General features: G+C 42.0%; 1 protein-coding gene across 1 annotated transcript in view; it reads right to left on the reverse strand.

Moving 5' to 3' along the window:
- Nucleotides 1-326: 326 nt before the first annotated feature.
- The window catches only part of ergic1 (endoplasmic reticulum-golgi intermediate compartment 1), a 50,083-nt gene continuing 30,055 nt past the window's right edge, over nt 327-20,354 (reverse strand). Inside the window, exons 5-10 of the mRNA XM_080746313.1 lie at nt 18,765-18,889; nt 15,256-15,360; nt 13,507-13,570; nt 11,193-11,293; nt 4,881-5,003; nt 327-2,854 (exon numbers count right to left, since the gene is read on the reverse strand). Coding sequence (XP_080602439.1) covers nt 2,747-2,854; nt 4,881-5,003; nt 11,193-11,293; nt 13,507-13,570; nt 15,256-15,360; nt 18,765-18,889 — 626 coding nt within the window. The 3' untranslated portion in view covers nt 327-2,746. The remainder of the gene's footprint in view (nt 2,855-4,880; nt 5,004-11,192; nt 11,294-13,506; nt 13,571-15,255; nt 15,361-18,764; nt 18,890-20,354) is intronic.

Genomic DNA, 20,354 nt, shown 5'->3' on the forward strand with positions numbered 1-20,354 from the left:
AACTGTGGTTATACAAAATGTAATGCCTCAACTCTTAGTGCTCATCGGGGTGGGTGGTCCCCAGTTAAAATATGATTATTTTGGGGGTCGCGGACTGAAAAGGTTGAGAACCCCTGATTTGACCCAGTCTGTGTCTGTGCGCTGCTACAGAAAGATCAGTCTAGCCAATGGAACGAAAGCACATTGATTTGTAAAGTACCTTTACTTGAGTATCAGGAAGGCAGTACAAAGTACAGTAACTTGAGATGCAAAAGAAACCGGAAGAGCGAAAATGACCTCGAAAAGACCCGAAAGACCAGTTATGAAAACATTTGTTTATCGCCGTCCTAGATCTGGGTTGCTATGGTAACCATGGTTTTTTTTTTAAAAGACAATGAAGTAAAAAAAAAAAAAAAAAAAAGGAAACCGGTTATAAAGCTCACCGCTTCTCAACCTTGGGTCCTAATTGGATCCTTACGGGTGTCTGTACCTCTGAGAGCGTACAAATGGAACCAAATGGACCACTCTCAGGGAGCCTTTTCCACCAAAAGAACCTTGGTTCAAGAACCAGTGCCGTTCGACTTTCTTGGAACCTTGGTTCGTTCTTGCGAACCGGCCGCGAACCGGCTTGCGTTTCCACCAGATTGAACCAGAGGAACCAAGGATTTTGTGGTTCCCGTTCCGAACCAACTTTTACGGTTCGGAACCAACTCGGTTCTCGGTGGAAAAGCTAACCTCAGGGTTCATCCCATAGGCGGGAGAAAGAACCCCTAGTGGGCCCCGCACCAGATGTTGAGAAACGCTGTTCTAAGCTGACATGTCACCTCTTTTACAAACCCCACACTTCATTATTAACCTCACAGAATTTCATATTCATACCTGTCTAAATAAAAAGACAAACGACAAATAAATCACACATAAAATAAAAATGAACTACATGTTCTCCTCGCGGTGGAAATAAAAAAATAGGACATTCAGTAACAATGATATAATAGAGGCCAAACAACATTTCCAACAAAAAAAAAAAAATGTTCTTCTCTTTTACAAGGGAATTAAAAGAAACAAATTGAAGTAAGGACATTCAACATCTATAGTAAGGTCATACATACTGTACGATTGAGAGATAACAACGTTCACGGTTTAAATTGTCCAGATTGTCTGACTGCAAAGAGTAGACAATACACATACTGTTGTTGTAATAGACTTACAGTGACAAGAATGCATGTAAACACTGGTTTTACAGACGGATACTTCAAGATGGTGACGTCTCAAAGAGAAGGTCAAGCCAGTGGCCTTGAATAAAGGCCTTAAAAGTAGTTGTTCGCCCTCAAAATGATGTTTTTTTTTTTTTCCTACTATCGATTGCTCACCACATGGAGACTTGAATTCATGGATGTATTTTTAGTTTTTGTCACATTCCTAAGCCAATAATCTGATGACCAGCAGTGTTTCCTATGGAGACATTTCCTATTTGTGTACATGAATTCCCATGAATTCATCCATGATTCTCAAACATTCTCTCAACATTTTTTGGGGACCCCAACCTACACTGTAAAACCCTCAGTATTTATGTAACTTCTGAAACGGGTCCATTTGTAAACTACAGACCCAAAAGTGCCCCTATGGGACGTAAAAGAGAATACAGGAGATAACTCAAAAGGCACGCTGTTTGAACGATAATTGACATCAAACAGATGAGAGTATAAAGACAACAGATGATTTCCCTAGTCATATTCCCAAGTCATATCTGGGCACTTGTATGTTTTGGACAGCGTTCGTGTCTTTTTCTTGTTTTTAACAACTGTGTAAACAAAGTAATAGTAACAATGGGATCATTTAAAGTCCGGTACAGTCTGTGTGAAAGAGTACGAGAGCACAGGTTTAAACGATACACGAACATCAGGCAAAGATTTCCTTCAATCGACACTTCCATGTCACATGGGGATCATGCACACACACACACACACACACACACACACACACACACACACACACACACACACACACACACACACACACACACACACACACACACACACACACACACACACACACACACACACACACACACACACACACACACACCTCTCCATCTCCATATTTTAATGTTGTGTTTCAACGTAAATTAACGCCCTGCTTGATCGTACCACAGCGCCACACAAACAAGTGTCAAAAGTAGCAGATCCACAAGCTCGAACCGCGGCGCGAATCGGCGCGCTTCGAGCTCGTAGATCTGCTGCTTTTGAATTTTGAATCGTGAAAAGTAACAGTGTTGTACACAAATGGGGAAAATAGACAAACCGTAAGCACGCAATGCAATGCATTGCGATGCGAGTAATGCAACACGATGTGCGCTATAATATATGATTCATCAGACTTCTGTGGGTCAATTTAACCAATGGACATTATTAACAGGAGCTTGTAACTAAATAACTTTCAATTTCCTGAAAAGTTAACCGTTTTGGACATGAGAAGGGTTGATTTGATGTACCCCAACCAGTCCGTGGGCCAGACGTGTTGAAGAACTTGATGAACCGAGAAGGTTTTCGCACGTTGAGATGTAGCCTAATAGCCATGTAGCCGCACAGCTATTCCCCATCACTTAAAACTAATCCTAAACTAATCCTAAACTGTGATTCCATGATCTCAACAAATTGCATGGTGTGAGCAGCATCAGATTCCGCTGATCAGGCTAGCACCCTTTACAGTTATAAATACGTGGTGGGGTGGGGGGAGTGGAGGGGGGGTGGTAAACACTAAACCGTACTCAGGACATTTTGCCAATCTGGATCTTCTTCCAGGCCTCTGAGGCGGTGAATATGCAGGAGTCGATGATGCCGGCCACTGTGAACGTTCCTCCGATGATGGCACAGATCTGCAGAATAACAAATGGATAAAAGGCTTCATTGTCCATACATAATAGAGTCAAAATCTGTCAGTATCAACACTTTCTCATGTTAAGAAACCCCCAAATGAATTGGCTGCAGACTGAAAATATGTTGCGCCAGGAACCCCCATACAAGTCTTGTGATGTTAAAATATTTTAAATATTGTAAAAGATTTTCTCTCTTTTTTTAAAAGCAGATCGTCATAAAACCAACGAGTGGTGAGCTATTTTCAAATGGCCATTCATCTGATATTGACGTGTTATTAACTAATTTTGCTGTGGAGCCACAATTTGTTGAGAGCTTGTAGATCTGCCATTTCTGGTGAAGTGTTTTAAACTGAAGTGACATTGATGAATTCCAAATATTATCAAAGTATTCTGAGGCAGCCCTGGACTTGTGTCAAGGGCACCCACTTTGCGAACCACTGCTATAGATAAATGGGTCTGGCTCTGACTGTCCAACCCCAACAGACTATGTCCTCCTCTGGATGTGATGATGATCCGTGTTTGTTTCACAATCCCGTCCGTTTCCTCCTCATTCCACCATTACACGACCACACAAGTATGAGTGTTGGACACCGAAGCGCGGCCTTGTCAAGGCTTCGACTGACTCCGCAATCTTGAGCTCTGAGTCATAAACTCTCTATAAAGTCATGCCAGTCATCTGCCTTTGCTTGCCTCATGTTGCTGAAGTCATGATAAAATGAAGGTGCACGGGTCAAACAAGACTCATGGCTTAGGCAGCCAGTAATTGTCATGATTGCATTCTTCATGAGCTTGAAACTCTTGATGAGGTCTTGATGACCAGATGAGGACACAGATGAGCAACACATTCATTGCTCAACGCGGGGGTCAGATGAGGGGATCTTGCTCGAGTCCGGAGGGAAAACATCTTGAGAGCTTATTTCTTAATGCTTGTTAGACTGAAAGACCACAAAATAAAACCAAAAGCACACGTGGTGGTGGGTGAACTCAACAGAGGTCTGTTGAAAATCGCCATCAGAGTTCAGACCACTCGTGTGTACAAAAATGTCCTGTTTGTTGACACATTTATAAGACTTCTGGAATTATATTTCATCGTGGCTGTCAGGCATGAAACCTAGATCTCCATATTTCAACTTGTTTATGTTTTTTGGTAAATGAATGCAGTACTAAGTCATAAACACGACAATTGAGCCTGTCAATCTGTTTTTTTCTATTGGATTTTGAAAGTGAAAGAGAAAGGGGGTTAAGTCTGTGGATGAAATGAAAAGTATGAGAAGTATTAACAAGAAGTTGTGACTAATTCAATAGTCGCCTACATTGGAACACAGGTATTTTTTTCCCTCTTCGTTACAAGAAAAGGTTTTGGACGGACAACAACAACATCTAAAGATCTGTATTCAAAGAGAGCTCGAAGGCCTTTCATTTAAAAGTATTCTAGATCAGGGGTTCCCAAACTTTTTTTGTCTCAGGGCACCCCATGAATATTTTTTTAATCCGAGGCACCCCTACATTATAAATTTCACTCCCAGCACCTTGTATTTATAGCATATCGTCGTTGTCGGTTGGAAACCTTGTATGTCCAAAACCGTTCGTTTTGTATTTATCATCTATTAAATCTACTAAACTAGTGAAAACAGCAGATCTACAAGCACACAACGCCTCACATCGCGAGGCGTTGTGTGCTTGTAGATCGGCTGTTTTCACTAGTTTTGTGTGACGGTCTTGTATGATGAAGCAGGGCAAAAGTCGTACTGGAGATACAAGTTTTCTGTCCGACAGAGACAATATTTTAGTGATTATGCTGCGAGGAAAACGTTGAGATAATAGCCATTTTTGTTAGAACTGACTGAAAATAACTTTGTACTTCAAGTTTAAAATGATACTAAATAAGATTTTTTTCAAGTGTCCAAATAAATTCCAAATATTATCAAATGATCTCGCGGCACCCAAGGGTGCCCCGTCACCCACTTTGAAACCCCCTGCTCTAGAGAAGGTGAGAATAAAGTCATGGAGTTGTTAGTTAACTCACAGTGGTGATGAAGCGGTACAGGGGCGGTCTTCTCTCTGTGTATTTGACTGTGATGGGACTGAGGTCGTATCTGAACCAGATCGCTGGGATGATCCTTCCTGTGTGGCTGTAAGCCACGTATTCCTATATAGGGAACACAGACACACACAAAATGACATGTTAGACATTTAGACCAATGGTCTTCAACGTTTTCAGGCCAAGGACACCTTATTTGAGAGAGAGATGAAGCAGGGACCCCCACAACCTTTTCATAGATTCCATATAGTTTCATCGTTTGGCAGCACAATCATCAGTTTATTTTGGATTCATGTAAATGTGTTATGTTTAACCACTTGACTTCCACGCTTAGTCTGCTCTTTTGTCCCCTCTACACCAAACCTCTTTGCCGAAAATAGACGATCTACAAGCTCACAATGCCTTGCAGCGCGAGGCGTTGTGAGCTTGTAGATCTGCCATTTGGCTAAAGTTCTCAGAATATGGACACTATTGTAATTATACTTTACTAGTGAAATACAAACAAAGATTTGGAGGACCCTCTGTTGTAACTCTGAGGACCCCCTAGGTGTCCCGGACCCCCTGTAGAAAACCCTTAATTTAAACACTTAGGTAGCACAGTAGGTGTTCTCCAGTGAGTTGTGATATGAGCTCCTTGCCATCATTTGGTCAGTTTAGAGAAATGGTCCGCTAACACTCAACGGTAATTGAACCCATTTTAATTTAGTCGTTTTGTTTTGATTGGCTTGTTCATTCCATTTATGTTCTTTTTTGTATTAACTCTGATTGCACAATGTAATGTAATGATGCAACGGATTTGGATTGTGTCTATTTTGTAACCTTGTCTACATTGGAAATTAGGGCTTGCCCCTCAACTGTACTCCTGAGTACATAAATAAAGGTGATGATGATGTCATTTCTCTGTCAGAGCTGAAGACCATACTTTTGGTCCACATACAGTGGGCCACGAGTGCCTTGAATTGTGTCTCACAAATGACAATGTGAACTTGTTTGCTCTTTAAGTGGACTTGAACACAGAAGGGTATTTCAGTGCAAGTCCAAGACAACACTCAAGTCAGAAGAAAAGGCATTCAAGGCAAAAAGCTAAAAATACCTTTAACGTTAAGCCATATCCACAGGGTACTTTAGATTATAAACATGTAACAGCAAAACATTTTGGCTTGCAGCCTTCGTCACACCCCGACCGAGGCTACAAGCCAAAACGCGTCGCAGTCCTCTGTGCATATGCCAGAACAATAAAGCTAGCTTTTCTTTATGAGGACCATTGTAAAAAAGGCTTCTGAATCCTAACAGTTTTCTGAAAGAACTTTAGAGAATTGTCAATGTTTTCTAGAAATCAATTCTCAGCCCCTGTAGCAGATGGAAACGACACCGGATGGAAAGGTAGGTTTCAACAGGTCTAAATGGGTCAAATGAACCAAGTTCTCCGAGCACCTTCGATACCAAACTCACCACTTCCAAATCCCAAAGCAGCACTCCCCTGAGCTCTCATTTCAACCCTCAAGTCTTTTTGAACTAAATGCAAGTTATTAGAGACATATCCAAGTCAAGTCTCAAGTTATTCAAGAACAAGTCACATAAGGCTTGATTATTTTTATTTTGTGTATGTATAGTTGCTCAGCCAATGTGAACTCTATGTCTATTAAACAACTCATGAATAACATTAATCAGAATTATGTAACAGTGTAGAAATGACATCAGATCATGGGATGTGATGAGCTCATGATAGATGAGATTCAATCAAATTAACAATCATAAAAACATTATTGACTAATTCACATACTTGGGTATCAATGATGGGGTGGTGATGAGTTTGTATATCATTGCTGTCGGGCAGAAAAGCATCTTATCTCCATATTGTAACTTATTGTTTTTTTGTAAATTAATGTCCTATTGATCATAATACAGCGTCACACAAAAGCATCAAAAGTAGCAGTTCCACGAGCTCGAAACCCGCTGAGTGGTTTGAGTCAGCGTCCTGTCACGTGGCAACGATGAGTCTACCTGTATGTTCTTGTATGTCCTGATTATGAATCGAATACATTGGAACTCAAATGGAAACAAGCGCTCAGGCCTTTTCTTTGGGTTATCCTTTTAGCATTGCTTGCGTAATTGTACTAATTACAATGTCTTGTGACTTGGGGGAAATAAATAAAATGCTTCTCAGTGATTTGATCAACCTGCATGAGCAACATTAACCCATTGAGACCTGAGGCTGATTCTACAAATGCCTTCTGAATCGGTAGCCCCGGCCGGTACCAGCCTGCTACTTTATGTTCCGTAGATTGGTTTTGTCACTTAGCTTCTTAGTCCATGGGCCATATGAGATGTCGGTATCGGAAAGGTGGCAAAGGTTATCATGCATTTTTGAAAAGCTCTATATCTGTAGATTATATTTTGGTATGATAACCCTTTCTGAGACACAGCTAAATTGGTGTTATCAGCCGCTAGAGTTGGTGTCCCATTAACTTTACATTACAGGGAAAACAGCAAAAAATGTATCTGCTTTAAGTAACATATGAGGGGTCAAACTAGGGTTTTTTCATGATTCTAAATCTATTGCAAACATCTGTTTTGCATAAAAAACATTCATTGGGCTAAAACGGCCCCCACAAGTGTGAAAAGTGATGAGCCCAAGGAATGTTTTTTTGTGTGCAAAACAGATGCTTGCAATGGATTCAGAATCATGAAAAACCCCTAGTTTGACCCCTCATATGCTACTTAAAGCAGATTCTTTTTTTGCTTTTTTTCCCTGTAATTCCACAACCTTTATTAGAATCGCCCCAAAAAATTAGTGTGTGTGTGTGTGTGTGTTTCCATCTGTAACTCCACGTTCAGCAGTTGTTCAATTGTCTAAAAAACATAATACAAAAATCAACGCATGTACCTTGCCCAACATCAACTTTATCACCTTCAGATGTGTCTCTACTTCTCATATAATGCCAAAATGTTTAATTTTTTTTGCGCCATATATTGCACAAGCCATAGTTGACCGACGACGCGATTCACGTCACAAATGGGCGTAAACAAACACTGCCTGCAAGCAGAGATGCAGAGATGGAGGAGATGGGGGGGGGGGGGGGGGGGGGTAGAGCCCTGCAAGCCCGACGGGACCCGACCAGGGCCCGGCCCGGCCTTTAGAAACTCGCCAACGGGCCTAGGGCCGGGCCCGGGCTCAGAACCATGCTCGGAACATTTCGCGCTGTGAATTTCACACATGACGTCTCTGTGACTGTGTGCGCTTAGAATGGAGTGTGGTGTGTGTGAGTGAGTGCTGCCTGCCTGCCTCCCATAGCCTTCTAGGCTAATAGCCTTCTAGGCTATGGGCTCTATCCGTATCTATAGCAACACGGCTCAGATTGGTCGTGACATGAGTACATTAGCCAATGGAGAGCCGCAACGAGCCGAGGGCGACGGCTTTTCTTCTCACACACTCACACAAGTCTACTCTGCGACTCTGCGTGTACATACACAGCGAGACTAGAACATTAGGAGCACTACTGTAGTTTCACCCATTTCACCGTCATTTCTCAAATAAATCGCCCTGTAATGATTCCCCGACCTCCCGAGTCCCGTATCAGTTACGGGATGCGTGCGTGCGTCTTTACTCTTTAGTACTGGACGATACTCTGTATTTTACGAGATGGCGAAACCACGGGCGGCAAGCCGACAATAATATCAATATCTAATTGCAGTGAAGATATACAGTAACATAACAAACGGTGGGTGGAGGAAGATTTCTTGCGTTGTGATGTGTGTGTAATTACTTGCTGTGCTGTTGTGTTGTGTTGACTTCTTTCTTTTAATCAGAGCGCAAGACGAGCACAGCTATAGTATAGAGGGCTGTACATACGTCTCTCAGTCTCCGTCCTCTCCGACCATAGTTTTCGTCGGAAAGTTTCGACTTTCTGACGTGCGTGCAGCTTTCCGAACTCAAATTATGAGTAATCCTTTTCAGAAGTTGCAAGAGATGTCATTTTGTAGTTGAACTGGACCTTTCCGACGCAAATTTCGGTGGTCTGTGACAGTATGGACTCCCCTTGAGAGTGCAGCTGCAGCGCACAGCAGTGAAAGCCACGCACACAAATAATGAATTAATAATAAGGCGACGGGCTTCGGGCCGGGCTCGGCCTTTAAATAGCGGCACCAAACGGGCCACGGGCCGGGCCTGGACTGAAGTCCACGTGCTTTTTTTCTATCTTATTATAACCCACCCAGCCAAAACAGAGCAGGCCACCCTGTACCTGAGGGGTTTGTATTTCTGAAACTATTGTATACATCTTACAGACTCAACATTTTACACCATTTTGCATTTTGGAACAAACTGCATATTTAATGTTGAGCTATCCTACATTTGTATTGCTTAGCTGCCCTCTGGACTGTATCCATCTCTTGAGTACAGGGGACTTTTACATAAGGGGCCAGGCCCCCGCAGGGGCTTTTTTCTAGTGTAAAGTTAATGGGACACCAACTCTAGCGGCTGATAACACCAATTTAGCTGTGTCTCAGAAAGGGTCATCAAAACAAATTATAATCTACAGATATAATCTACAGATATAGAGCTTTCCGATACCGACATCTCGTATGGCCCATGGACTATCTCAGTCTGGCCAGGCTCGTATCTCCAAGGGAGGCGGGACATAGAAAACGAGTGGAACCCACTCGCCGCTTCTGATTGGTCTGTTTTGCGGGGCGGGACAAATACACCATTGTGTATTGGCTAACCGATGACGTATAGCTACCCTAACCCTACTCTCTGATTCGTTGGAACAACATCCAATCAGCAATAACGTTGCCTACGTAACAGATGACGTTCGGAGATACGAGTCAAATGGAGGGCTTGCCAGACTGAGAAGCGAAGTGACAAAACCAATACACAGAACATAGCATAGCAGACTGGTACCCAGGCTACTGAATCAGTAGATCTCAAACCTTTCCGTAATTCCAAATGATTCAACATTTTTCAAGCACTTTCAAAATGTTTCTAAAATGTTCAGCCAACGTTGAAATCTAAAACGACACAGGTCTACGCTTTCCCAGTTATAATGGGCCAAGCTGGTTATTTGTTCCACATATTGGTTCTCGGTATATTTTGGGTTGGGTTTTCCCAGCGCCCTCTGTAGCTGACACTGTTGCGAGGAGGACGCTCTCCGTTTCCCAGCCCGGCTGACGAACGTGGGAATTCTGGGAACAAGAGTCTTTTATGGTGGGTTGACAGCTAATGACGATTTTCCAGAAGTACAGTAGTTAAAGGGTGAGCAATCACATCAGGTTGAGTGGACGAGTTAAGTGGGAGGCATAGTAACGTGTGTGTGTGTGTGTGTGTGTGTGTGTGTGTGTGTGTGTGTGTGTGTGTGTGTGGGATCGTGTGAAGGGGCGGGAGTTTTTTCTTTCTTTTTTTAAGCAAAGCTGAGAATGCTTTTTGTTTTTATCGAGGATATATTATAGGCTATTGTGCTTCCACTTACAAATGGTTCAAAAGGTAATTTTCCGTAGCTTTTGAACTACGTTGTTAAGATAATATCAACAGGAAGCAGTGTTGTACATGTATTTTATAACCAATTTAAACCAATAACAACATCGCACTATAAACAAAGTGTGGTGTCTTGGTATTGATTTAAGGGCCATTCACACTGAGCAATATGACTATAAAAATATTGTTTTAAAAATCGTTCTAAGCCAAGGTGATGGCAAAGTTCACACCAATTATAAAAAGGAATACAATGAATGATAGTTAAAGTGCTCAGTGTGAACAGCCCTTAAAGGAGTAGTTCACCCCCAAAATGCATTTTTTTCTATTGATTAGTCATGCCATGGAGACTAGAGTTCAATAATATCTTTTAGTTTTTTGTCACATTCCTAAGACAAAAAATTGATTACAGTAAATTTACCACCATTGATTCCATTTCGAAACGGGTCCCCATCCAGAACGAATGGGGGTAAATGTTTTGTTATCACATTTTTGTCTTAGGAATGCGACAAAAAACAAAAAATATTATTGAACTCTAGTCTCCATGGCGTGACTAATCAATAGAAAAAAAGTCCATTTTGGGGGTGAACTACTCCTTTAAACCTGAACACAATAAAGGAAAAGGGAGGTAAACTAACACACACAAACTAACACACACAGTCTCTCACTCACACACACACACACACACACACACACACACACACACACACACACACACACACACACACACACACACACACACACACACACACACACACACACACACACACACACACACACACACACACACACACAGAGAGAGAGAGTAGTGGGAGATGAAACAATACCTTGTTGGCTACTGTGTACTGGTATGAGAATCTCTGTTTGCCTCCCAGATGTTCATAAACCGTTGGAACAATCTTCAATATGTAGTCATGTGAGGCCAGAGCTGCAATGACAAACAAAAGGAAATAAAATAAATACATTTTTATAAAGCATGTCTTGTGCCCACGATGGCCTACTGGTCTAGGCACATATACATAAGGCTTTGTGTAGCCTGCGGCAGGTCGCTGGTTCGATTCCCGAGCCCGACCCAGGTTTGCTGCACGTCTCTCCCCGTCTTTCCCACCGTTTCCGGTCTGTCTAACTGTCTGTCAATAAAGGCATAAAAAAGCCCCCAAAAATATATATATAAAAAAAATAAAGCATGTCTTTTTTGACCTAAAAATGGATGCTTGATTCAGCAAATGATGCAACCTAGAGAAACCTAGTGAAACCAGTCATTTACTTGAGGCACAATGTGAGCTGTTAGGATTCACTCTTTCCATTTAGTGGAAGTTCTATTCCATGACTGGCCACTAGGTGTCTCTTGATAACACCGTGCGGTGTGGGCCAGCAGCCAAGCGTAGGTGACACACTTCTAAATGGTAAATGGTTCATTCATATAGCTCCTTTATCCAAGGCGCTTTACAATGATTGTGCATTACACACACACACACACACACACACACACACACACACACACACACACACACACACACACACACACACACACACACACACACACACACACACACACACACACACACACACACACACACACACACACACACACACACAGGACCAAATGGGTAAAAGCTGCAGCATGTGACTGTAATGTTATCTTGTCCAATCTGGTATAATGTTAGGATGTTTAATTCAATGTAACTTCTATGTTGTATTCGGTCCCCCTCCTCTTCTGTTGAGACACATTAAGACCCAAGCCTAAGTTGGACATGACCTTTGACAAGACCCTGTTTATGGTTTGACACCAAGTAGCAGATCAACAAGCTCAAAGGTTTTGACTTTGAGAGGCTGTGAGTGAGATATTACGTGCAGTGTCACACCTCTCACGCGCACGGACATGCATCGATGCAAAAAACTACGCACAAGTTCACACCTCGACAACCTTTACAAACGCTGTCGCGTCACACCAGGGTGATTTAACAAAGGGACGAGCCAGTATGCATATCAATAGATCATTGTCTGACCTGTTACCCCCTGTTGTGTAGGTGTTAAGCGACGTGCGCGCGACGTCATTAAATTTGCTTCCTCCCCAAACATTGCATCACCAATGCAACGCTGATTACGTGGTTTACGTGCAGGGATGGACTCAGCCTGTAACATATGGCCTCCACACGTTACTATGCCTCTCTCTTTACTCGTTCCCTCAACCAGACGTGATTGCTCTACTTGGAAAAGCTTCATTAGATGTCAACACACCATAAAAGACTCTTGTTCCCAGAATTCCCATGGGTCACGCCAACTGGGTCACGACGGGGAGAGCGTCCTGCGAACAGCATTGTCAGCTACAGTGGGCGCTGGGCAAATTAACCCAAAGTGTATATCGAAAACCAATATGTGGAAAACAGACTTAATGTTCCTGATGCCTGCATCAGGAACATTAAGGTTAAAGGACAACTTGTTTTTTACAACAAGGGTTCATATTTTAGATTGTAATTAGAGAAAAGTAGAGATGAGTGTTAAAATGTTTTCATTTACTTTCTATTGTTTTAGCAATTTTAATGACTTTGGTTTCAGTGCATGGGGGCATGTGTGCAACTTGCAAGTGCCTAAATATGTCTTTTTAGACAAAATAAGCAGTCAATTTCTTTACTACTATTTACAGTAACACTACTAGCCCCCATAAGTCACATCTGCCTATGAAATATTGTGGTGCATCTTGGGAATTAAAATCGCTAAAATGATAGAAAGCAGTCAATGAAAACGTTTTAACACTCATCTTTTCTTTTCTCTAATTACAATCTAAAATATGAACCCTTGTTGTAAAAAAAAAAACAAAGTTGTCCTTTAATCAAAATAACTGAGAAGCACATTTTTGTTTAGATTTTCTCTTGTGATGCGAGACAAATAATTATGTTTTTCTTTTCTTTTTTTGGGGGGATATCATCTCAGCCACGTTTCGAACTTGTGGATCTGCTACTTTTGATGCTTTTGTGCGACGCTGTACTACACAAAGTTAAAACATGGAGATAATAGGTTTCTGCTATAAAATTCAGCAATGAAATCTTGTATCAAATAGGGGTTCATGGACCAAAGCATATGGAACTGGGTTGTCCTGAATCACTGGTATGAAACATATAATAAAGCATGCAGACGTACGGTTTGATGCCATCCTGTCAGCTCCTCCTAACGCATTGAATGCACCTTGAACTTTATGTACCTCCTGTGAGACATATGGGAGAGACAAGACATATTTATACAACCCACATTGATTTGATCTATCACTGTGTGCAGTGGTGTGTTCTACCGTGATAAAGGGTATACGTAGTAGGGGCGTAACGATACGATACGCATCACGATACATGGACGATTTGGTTCAATCGTGGCGATACGATACGATTCAATGATTTAAAATCGATATAGTAACAATTTAGCAAAGAAATTAAATCTGTGTAAAACGTGCAAAAAATCTATTATTATGGAAGTGAACGCTGTGATTCTCTAGCAAATACATGGACATTATATTTCAACACATATGGACAAACCCACCTTGACATGAACACAGAGATTACACACATTTATCGATAGACCAAGAGCAGCTATATGGAATGGAAAGGTACTTCGACCCCCCTATTTCATTTTCCCTCTTAAAATTGCCAAATACAAGGCACAAATACTTAGTTTCCATGAAATCAATTATTTCCACAGCAAAACGATTCGATACCGATTACCACATTTTAACACATATGGTGCCAACCCCGAGTTTGTATTGGTACCAACGCTGTGCCAACCCCGAGTTTGGGCCGTTTTTGAAGAAAAACATTTTTTTTTTTCCCCCAAATTTTTTTTGTCAAAAATGTTTTTTGGACCTCCAGAAATGTATTAGGCATGATCGCGATCGCGAAATTGCATGTTTAACCCCCATACCAACCCATTCTTTCAAACATGGCAGCCATGTTTGTTTACATCTGAAGAAAACATAATGGCTGATAAATCATGAATGCCTGAACGGATTTCCAAGCGGATTTTTTTGTTTGAAAGCTGTGAACAGTGGGCACACACGTGGTGCATCATGTAGGCATGGGCGTGCACTATAAATTACATGGAAGTCTATGGAGACCATGGCATCGTGGGACATTGAAGAGAAAAAATCATGGCACCAAAAAAGTTTAAATGATACGATACAAAGCCAAAGCGGTATGATATTTTGCTTTTGAAAACAATATATTAGATCATTGCAAATTAAAATCGATTTTTCGATTCAGTTACTATATCGATACACCCCTAAGAAGAAAATGAGAGAAAGCGTCTGCTCTCGCGAAACCTCCATCGGATACGCTCAGGTGGGAGGGGCTGGGGGCAGCAAGACAGTGGACATCAGTGGACGTTTTCGTGGCAATGTTGCGTGGCGTCTTATGTTATGGAATGTGTGTCTTTCTTGAGGCGATAAAAGGAAATGACCGCATGCAATTCACACATTTAACTTAACAATAGACCAGGCTCACTTTTCCTATTCAAACTGCATTTTGCTGTATGAAATGGAAGGTAACTAACGTTCGTCTACTACACTCTAGAACACACCACTGACTGAGTGTGTGTTTACATCAGAGTTGTGTGTGTAACCTAAGTTACAATTTGCTGTGTGGCCACGTTGCGTGCTAAAAATAACACCCACGTACAAGATAGAGATCGTAGGTTATCTTTGTGGCCGATAGAGAGCCAGATAAGACAGGAAGTGAGATAGGCATGAACAGGAAACAAACAGGAAGTGGCATTTCAGACCTGTAGCGCCTCTCCAACGCTCAGCCTGTGTGTGTGTGTGTGTGTGTGTGTGTGTGTGTGTGTGTGTGTGTGTGTGCGTACGTGTGTGTGCGTACGTGTGGGTGGGTGGGTGGGTGCGTGTGTGACCTGCAGCTTCTCTCCAAAGGTGAGCCGGTGGATGGTGTGTGTCATGTCAGGACTCTGAGGCTGCGCCGTGGCGCTGTGTGTCGACACGTGAAAGTTCCCAGGGACCTGCAGGTGGGCACAGAATCACACGTTAGGACAGCCGTTCTCAACCTTCTGCATTTCAAGGTCCCCCGACCCCAGTTTGATAAGCATTAACCCATTTAGACCGGGGGGAAAAAATAGCAGATATATAAGCTCACAGCGTGGTACGGAGTGCCGCGCTGCGAGCTCGTAGATCTGCTATTTTTCAAAAGTCCTGAAAATTGACAAAGGGACAAGCCTGTATGCATATCAATAGATTATTGTCTGACATTGTCTGAAAAGTCTTTGAATATTTTGACACTATTCTAAATTCTTCTAAGGTTTTTTGGAAAACGCATGTTTCTATGTCAGTGGTTCTCAAACTTTTTCATGTCTAAGGACCCCTAAAATTATATATATTTGGCCGCGGACCCCATCTCAAAATATGTTGATCCAGGGATCTCCAGTAGCAAAGATTTGAGTTACAAAGGTTTGCTTTGAAAATGACATATTCAAAGATTTGCAAAAGATTTCACGACTTTTGAAAAATAGCAGATCTACAAGCTTGCAGTGCAGCACTCGGTGCCACGCTTTGAGCTTGTATATCTGCTATTTCTCAATGGCTAAAGCATTAAATAATTCTAGGCCCCCATTTGATACATGTTGTATCCCTGGAACCCTCAATATACCATTGCTGTTGGGCAGAATCCTCAATCCTCATATCTCAATATTTTAACTTTTGTGTTTTTTCGTAAATTAACGCCCTACTTGATCATACTACAGTGTCAAACAAAAGTATAAAAAATTGCAGAACTACAAGCTTGAAAATCTGCGCGAAGCATGCGTTTTGAGCTCGTAGATCTGCTACTTTTACCAATTTTGAATTTGAAAAGTAACAGTTTGACATATGGGGTTTCCACTCCACCTGACTGAGATGACAAGTGCTTTAGAAGTGTATCAATTCTAGAATTCTACTATTTATTCCACTAGATTTGATTGAACCTTTTTGCTTTTCTGAGAACTTTAATGCGCGCACACACACACACACACACACACACACACACACTTGGGTCAACCAGTTGACAGTGACACGTGCCACTGTGCGTTGACGCCGTGGTCAGAATACAAAACTCGGCAGGGAAATCAGAACGTCCCGTTTTTGCTTTCCGCATGGCTAAACACCCAACTACCTGTTCATGTTCCACTTGACGGCCCTCCATTATTCACAAAGAGAACTCTCCCACTCGCTCAGTCGTCAGAGTGGGACCTTAAACTAAGTTAAGCGTGTTAAAGCGTACAACTGTCGGGTTAATCATTTTCGAGGCCGCTGGAACAACAGTGACGCAGAACGTGGGCGATGTTGTTGGAGAGAGCACGTCTGGAGAGAGAGGTCCCAGGACTGATGATGTGAACATGCAGCGTGATGCCTTCCATTTAACCCATTTAGACCAGGGGTCCTCAACGTTTTCAGGCCAAGGACCCCTTAGTTGAGAGAGAGATGAAGCGGGGACCCCACAGCTTTTTCATAGATTCCATATAGTTTAATTGTTTGACAGCACAATCATCAGTGAATTTTGGATTCATGTCAATGTGTGTTTTCAGATATTTAACCACTTGAATATGTCCGCTCTTTTCCACCTGAACACCAAACCTCTTTGCTGAAAATAGCAGATCTACAAGCTCAGCTGCGAGGTGTTGTGAGCTTGTAGATCTGCTATTTTTGGCTAAAGTTCTCAGAATATGGACGTTGTTAAAGTGGTTAAAGGTGCATTCAGTGATAATGAAAGTGGCCGGGGGTCATCTTGTCCGTTACTGAACTTACAGCGTGGAAATGTTTAGTTTTTTATAGATTTTCTTTACACCATTATAATGTTCACGTTTTGATCATATGACACAATCACTGAATATCGGTAGGCCTACATCTCCAGCTTCAGGATATGTATGATACTGATTTTCTACGAGACTGTGGCATTTTATGAGTCCAGTAGTTTACAATCTAGGCATTTTAGCAGACGTTCTTAATTCAGAGCGACTGTGCTTCTCAAAACTTTTATTTTAACCATCATAACTAAACATCATAACATAACTACGGCCATACTCTACCCTGCTTGGTCGAGGACTGGCTGGCCACCTCTGAAAACCGAATCTAACTATGCTCGTAACACGGGCCATGGTGGAAGTCCTATGGTCAGCACACATTCTAGTGGGGAGAATGAATGGAAAATGTACCAATTATATTTTTATTTGAATGAAATACAATCACTGAATATACCTTTAATATAAAAAAGGAGAAAAAAGGTTTCCATCACACAAAGATTTGAAGGACCCCCTGTAGTAACTCTGAGATCTTTTGTCAAATCTTTGAATATATCTTTTTCAAAAAAAGTTTGCAACTCAAATCTCTGCTTCTGGGGGTCCCTGGAACAACATATTTTGAGATGGGGGTCCGTGGCCAAATATATGTAATTATGAAGTTCCACTGACATGAAAGCGTTTTAGAACCACTGATTTAGAAGAGGGATTTAGGAGACATTTGTATAATCGGGTCAATATAAGACTTGCAAAAGTTTTCATGACTTTTCAAAAATAGCAGATCTGCAAGCTTGTATATCTGCTATTTCTCAATAGTTAAAACATAAAATTATGTTTAAAGTGGTTAAAATCTAAGGCGACTCTGTGTCCCGGTCTAAACGGATTAAACACAACCCAATTTGAGATTGAATACGCAGGCTGCCCACATTCCCCACGCACGCAAGCGCTCAGCCTAATAAAGCACGCAAGCGCTTTATTAAATGTCTTAATTTAAGTAGACACACAGCACATGATCCAACAGGCTCAGTTCCACGTTAATCCTAAACTTCTACTTGGCCAGGCTGCTTAATGTAAGCCAGCTAATGCAATTACTTGTGCGTGCGTGTGTGTCTGTGTGTGTGTGTGTGTGTGTGTGTGTGTGTGTGTGTGTGTGTGTGTGTGTGTGTGTGTGTGTGTGTGTGTGTGTGTGTGTGTGTGTGTGTGTGTGTGTGTGTGTGTGTGTGTGTGTGTGTGTGTGCCTGCTTTACATTGAGGACAATTTTCCTAACAACGGGGAGTGTCCAGTGGTGTAATGTATCCAAGTACATGTATTCTAGTAATATGCTTACGTACACTTTTGAGGTATTTTTTACTTGACTGGAGTATTACCAATGTTCAATACTTTACTGCACTACATCTGGGACAAATATCGTACTTATTACTTACACTACAATCATTTGACAACTTTACTAGTTACAAGTAGTTTTGAAAATAGACGATCTACAACCGCATTGTGAGCTCGTAGAACTTTTTAAGGAGATTTTTCTACATTTTCTACATTTGAAAAGGTGTGAAATGGGACATTTTGCATAATGACTGGACTACTTTCTACTCTTCGTGTGTTGTGTTGTGTTGTGACACCAGAAGCGGGGCCATACTTTGTTGATGGTGAACTCGCCCTCGAAGCGGCAGCCGTAGCCGTCGTTCAGAGCCACCTTCATGGAGTTGTCTATGTGGCCGACCTCATGACGACCCATCTCATCCTGGATGTCCAGACCCACCACTGATCAGCACCACACGCAGGGCACAGAGACAGAGACAGACAGGCAGGCAGAGACACAGACACAGACACGCAGAGAGAGACAGAAACAGAGAGAGAGAGAGAGAGACAGACAGACAGACAGAGAGATAGAGACAGAGAGAGAGAGAGAGATGGATGAGAAAATAATGTGTACCAATGTTTTCACAGGAAGTCAACTAACAAACAAAAATAAGCACTTGTTGGTGGAGCAGAGAGAAAGTGGAGAGAAATGTGGACGTGTTTGTGTGAACATTCTGATTCTGAACAAGCAGAGTCTATACCTGTGATATTGTTGGGGAGAAACCTTGCAACTCCATTATTTTAACTTTGTTGAAATATGGATTTGAACTATGTTCTCATTGTGAGGCTGTAGATTGTCTATTTTAACACAAAAGAATGTCCACTGGAAGAAAGTGCATATATAAATACTGAACCAATGAAAGGCATTAACCAGAGCTTGTGACCAGATAATAAATAACCATCGGAACACAGGTTTCTTTTTTCCATTTCCTAAATAGTAACGGTTGTGGACATACAAGGTCTCCACCTGACCCAGAGTGACATGATAGCTCCTTCCATCCGTCACACTCTGGCTGGCTTTTTCCATTTACCCCGAGTGCCCCCCTCTCTCACTCACACACACACACACACACACACACACACACACACACACACACACACACACACACACACACACACACACACACACACACACACACACACACACACACACACACACACACACACACACACACACACACACACACACACACACACACACACACACACACACACACACACACACACACACACACAGCCTTCCCCTCTCTCCCTCCCTCTCATCCCTGCACTGTGTTTTGGCACGCTGGGGCTGCCATGGGCTTATTTTCAGAACCCCGTCTACGTATATTGACTGACTGACTGGCTGGCTGTAGGGATGGGACGATAAGTGATATTATCGTTTATCGTGATGAAAAACACTCACGATAATCATATTGTGGAGATTTCATTTATCGTGATATCGTCCTCCGTCATGCACTGGGATCAACTCTCCTTTTATTTGCAGAGCGGCATCTCCGGTACCACTTAAATCCTCTATAATTGGTAAGCTAATAAATATACATACTTGATACAGTCTTTTTTTCACTCTGTATCGAATGTCTTTCCCAAGAAATAGCTGATCTACAAGCTCACAACGCGTTACGACAAATGTTCCACCATGGTTATGATAATGGATTTTGATTATCGCGATAATATCGTAAATCGCGGCTTCTTTTGTCACTATAATCGTGATATATGAAATTCTCATATCGTCACATCCCTAGCTGGCTGGCTGGCTTGCTCAGGCTGGCTGACTGGCTGGCTGGCTGGCTCCCAGCCAACGTTGGCTGGATGAAGCAGTGACGTGGCCACATGCCACCAAGAAGAGTCACCTTTGGCATTTGCA

Source organism: Nannobrachium achirus (genome assembly GCF_963921795.1).
Source record: "Nannobrachium achirus genome assembly, chromosome: 17".
Taxonomy (NCBI): domain Eukaryota; kingdom Metazoa; phylum Chordata; class Actinopteri; order Myctophiformes; family Myctophidae; genus Nannobrachium; species Nannobrachium achirus.